The sequence below is a fragment of the Olea europaea genome, chromosome 3 (genome assembly GCF_002742605.1).
Source record: "Olea europaea var. sylvestris chromosome 3, O_europaea_v1, whole genome shotgun sequence".
NCBI classification, from domain to species: domain Eukaryota; kingdom Viridiplantae; phylum Streptophyta; class Magnoliopsida; order Lamiales; family Oleaceae; genus Olea; species Olea europaea.
The window spans coordinates 8,702,494-8,706,720 of record NC_036239.1 but is presented as its reverse complement, the minus strand read 5'-3'; the positions used below and the strand labels follow the sequence as shown (position 1 = coordinate 8,706,720).

Here is a 4,227-nt window from a genome sequence, read left to right as displayed (position 1 = left end):
TGGTGGGGGTTGTGTGTTTCAGATGCTAAAAGGAATGTATGGAATGGAAACTCATTGGATGCTAGCAGCACTCTTTAGCATTAATGAATATGAAAAAATCACCTTCAATGGCATACCAATTGCACATAACGCATTCTTTAAAAAATATGATAAACATGCTGAAAAGAAATGTACCAAAATGCTTCTTGATGAATAAATTACAACTGCCTTTTCAAAACTCGACCTTTCTTCATATTTCTGCCTAAAAAGATTTCAACTAAACAAGATATTGCTTCTTGAGTCGGCTGATACTCATTTCAGTCATGGAATATACAGAAAAATTCAAAGAATGAGGGAAAACTATGATTTTGTCTTAAATAATTATCTGAGTATTTTCTGCAAGTGGCGTATTCTCCGGGAATTCAGGACCAGGGGTGAAAAAACTTCTTCCAATTCCACACAGGAGAAAGCAAAAGGGATTGACTTGGAAAGTAGCACTAAGATGCTAGACCTGGTATTTCAGCATATATTGTAGTTTCTGCAGAAGATAGATTTAGACTAAGACATATGGAGACCAGGCACCCAGAACGCCAACAATTTTACATACACAAAATTATTTCTATCCTCACGAGCACCCTGGCAAATTCTGAGGGGTCCCAAAATAATGTCCATATTTAGCTAACAAACTTCAACCAAACAAAACTATTTTTAAAAGAAGAAAACTATTTGAGGCATATGCCTTGAGTCCTGGTAGACTGCCATTTGTGAGGCATACACCTCAAGGTGACTAATGTATTGCCTGTTTGGTTCTGATTCATTTTTTTCCTTACGAAAAACAATAATAACATCAGGATTCTTACAATTTGTGGACATTTTTCTAATTGGTATTAGCTTTTTGAGTTATTTTTGTGTAACCTAAAATGTTTTACTAGTTCTACTATATTTTTTCTGCCAAAATGGAAGAAAAAGGAAAGAAGAATACACTTCTTGTTAAGAAGAAATGAGAAATATATATTGCAACATGGAAAATGATGTTCATGGTTCCTTCAAACGTCATATTAGAAATTTCTGAGTTTTTCTACTTCTGGTGATTGTAATTTTATTACATGATCAGTAATTTAAGAACTTACCATTTTTCTCTATTATGCTTTTTAGTGTACCTATGGGATCGGGATAGAGGAAGAGGAAAAAACTGAAGATATCACATAGTACTTTTGATCGAAAATCTTTCCAAATTAGACTTTCAATTTTGTTATTTTGTTTATTATGAACATATTTTCCGATTTCTGGAATTATTTTATTGGTCCAACTTGATGAATACGCCTCACTTTGCCTAGTTAAACCTTTTCACAACTTTCTAAACATTGTTGACAACAATCCTATAAACTAACTACTTGCATTCACACTTGTGACCTATTCATTAAGTTTCAAAAGCAAGGCCATCACAAAACTGAACTTATTTAGCAAATCAAAAATATACGAGATCCAGGCCAAAGTAATGCTTCAAGTAAGCATGGCTGCATGGGAAATCAAACTGGGAGAGGGATGGAACATTACATTAACCTTGCATCTTAAGTTTCCATTTATAACTAAAACCATCATCACCATCCCCAAAGAAATAAACTGTGCGCAACCAAAATGGGGCAGTGGAGGAAACCCCGAAGAAAGATACAATGTGCAATCAAAGGAAAGAAAGTCAGGTTACAACAACAGACAACAATTAAACAGAAGTATTTAGAGCTACGAGTGAATGCTTTGCATTGAAGATGACCAAGAATGAGATTAGCTGGATCACAATTCATACATATTCCATATGTCCCGACAATAACAACTTACCAATCACCAAATATAGAAGGGCCGTATCCTGATGATGCTAACACAGTTGAATGGATATTGCAATATAGCTAAGAAAACAAATTTCCAAAACTACAATCCTTAACCATTAAAACTTAATTTCTATATTTGGATATCAATTGAAAAATTGGTATCAATATAAAATCAGGCTAAATATATTTTGCTAAATTTTCCTACAGATTTATAATTGTCTTCTACCTTCAATTTGTCTTTATTAGGCAACAAGATCTTTTACCTCTCCTGTGAAGCTCTAAGCTTTATTTTTGCATAAGCATATTACTGAATGATAAATATCCACACAAATCAGGATAATCATGGAGAATCCAGTTTTTAACTTTTCAGTTCTCAACGGACCTTATAATTAATTTAGTTTTATCACAAAAATCCAAAGTACAAATACAAAAAAATAAATTAATTAATAAATTAAAATCGCCACTGAATAACCATTCCAACTCATCAGCTTCAGTACAAAAATCATATTATACACAATATACCAAAATAATTTAAAACAAAGAGCCAGTGCACACGAACGCCAACCTGTTCGTGAACGAGACAATAGAGAATATTTTGTCCGGGATTCCGCTTCTACTTCCCTATGAAATTTTATACAAGAAAACAGAAAATAATTAATCAAAATGTTACAATCACAAACAACTAATCGTTATCACACCGTCAAATTCATCATATCTGTAAACATCTACGAAAATATAAATATAAATATAAATAATACATATAAACACAGAGAGACCAACCCTAGAAGCGAATAGGAAATGATAAGAGAAAAGTAGAAGAAACCAACATAAATACGAGATAGGATCGAGAAAATGCACAGTTTGAAAATAAGAAGAAATGATATGGAGTAATTGAACTCTACATACAATTTATCACTCTGTCAATGGGTTTGAAATTCTGATTGGTAGTGTCCCATTATAGCCAATGAAAAGCTAGGTTGTAACAAAAAGGATTTGAATCGAGCGCACATGATTATTATAAGGTGAAAATGGTTCCGTATTCTGGTATATGATCTGTCATTTTAAAATATTTTAAATTATTTAAAATGGGCACTATCATATGATACGTGGAATGTTTTGCTTGATTTAATTGAACCGACTTAAGGTATGGCTCAAAGTACAACGGGTCTCTTAGCCGGTAGAAACATGAACCGATTATTTGTATAGGTTTTGAATTTTTGTCTCCCTATTTTTATCATTCGTAAACGAAAACTATGGAAAAGGAATATTTGAATAACTCAATACGGATTGTGTTATATTTATTGAAACTTGTACGAGTTTGCTTCAATCATAATAGAGGTCCATTGAGTCGATCGGAGTATTTATAACGAAATTTGTCAACATGTTATAGATGATTAATCGAATTGTTTAAATGATAAGATAGTCATTGAGAATGTTGACTTAGTAATAATAATGATGATAATAATATGTCACATACTATTTTTATTAAAATCATCGCTTATATCCGATATCTTTTAACACTTACAATATAAAAGTGCACTTTGAGTTGTTAAAATAACTTTAATTCAAGTTAAGTTCGAAAAATCTTTATAATTTGATTTGTAGTTGATGCCAAAATATTGAAAAATCTTTAATTTTGAGATCAGAAAACAACCAAACGAATACCAAAAACACCAAGGCTCGACCGAAAACCAAACATTTACTTTCGTTGTTCCAAGTTCTTTCAAACCTCATAAAGAGGAATGAATGATGGTGGTGTAAGGACTTTTAATTAAAGATGGGCTTGTATGTGTAAATAATTGTGTGTTAAATTATAGGCTATCGAATTCGGTTGAGCCCAATTAAAGTGATCTAATAAGGTTTCGGTTTTGGGCTTTAATGTATCCAATTAAAGTATGGGATTACATATGTGTAGAGACCGGGCCCAAGTCCTAATTCTATGATGGGCCGAATTAGGTCAAAGGGCATTCTCATATAAATAGGTTATGGTCCCCAGATCACACGCAACAGATTATTGTTCATTCTCTACTGCATCCCATCACAGAGAGGAAAAGGAGACTGCGTGTAGATTTGGAAGATCATACCGCGAAATCCATATTGCATTAACAATGTCAGATTCAGGTATGCTTCCGCTTTAATTATTATATTTCTTGATGATTTAACATGAAAGATCCGGTATTTAAAGAATTAAATTATCCAACAAGTGGTATCAGAGCCTGTTCATGTTGAATCATTGAGAATCAAAGATTTTAATTTGGTTCTTGCAATATATTTTGAAATTTTCAGATTTAACAATTTTTGGTTATATATTTTGTTAAATTTGAAAATTTTTGCGGTATAATTCTTGTTATTTTCGTTCGGATTAATTAGTTTTGAAAATTCAGATTTGGAATTCGGAAATTTTGAGATTCAGAAAATATTT

General features: G+C 32.1%; 1 protein-coding gene across 3 annotated transcripts in view; it reads right to left on the bottom strand.

Moving 5' to 3' along the window:
* LOC111385065 (zinc finger A20 and AN1 domain-containing stress-associated protein 8-like) overlaps nt 1-2,705 on the bottom strand; it is a 5,246-nt gene extending 2,541 nt beyond the window's left edge. The window contains exons 1-2 of one of the 3 annotated variants that reach the window (XM_023009446.1): nt 2,586-2,705; nt 2,361-2,426 (exon numbers count right to left, since the gene is read on the bottom strand). Coding sequence is in view for 1 of the 3 variants with exons in the window: in XM_023009429.1 (XP_022865197.1) it covers nt 2,371-2,426; nt 2,633-2,634 (58 nt within the window). In the remaining 2 variants the exon portion in view is untranslated. The remainder of the gene's footprint in view (nt 1-2,360; nt 2,427-2,585) is intronic. The other 2 variants (XM_023009437.1, XM_023009429.1) reach the window with 2 other exon arrangements.
* Nucleotides 2,706-4,227: the final 1,522 nt, after the last annotated feature.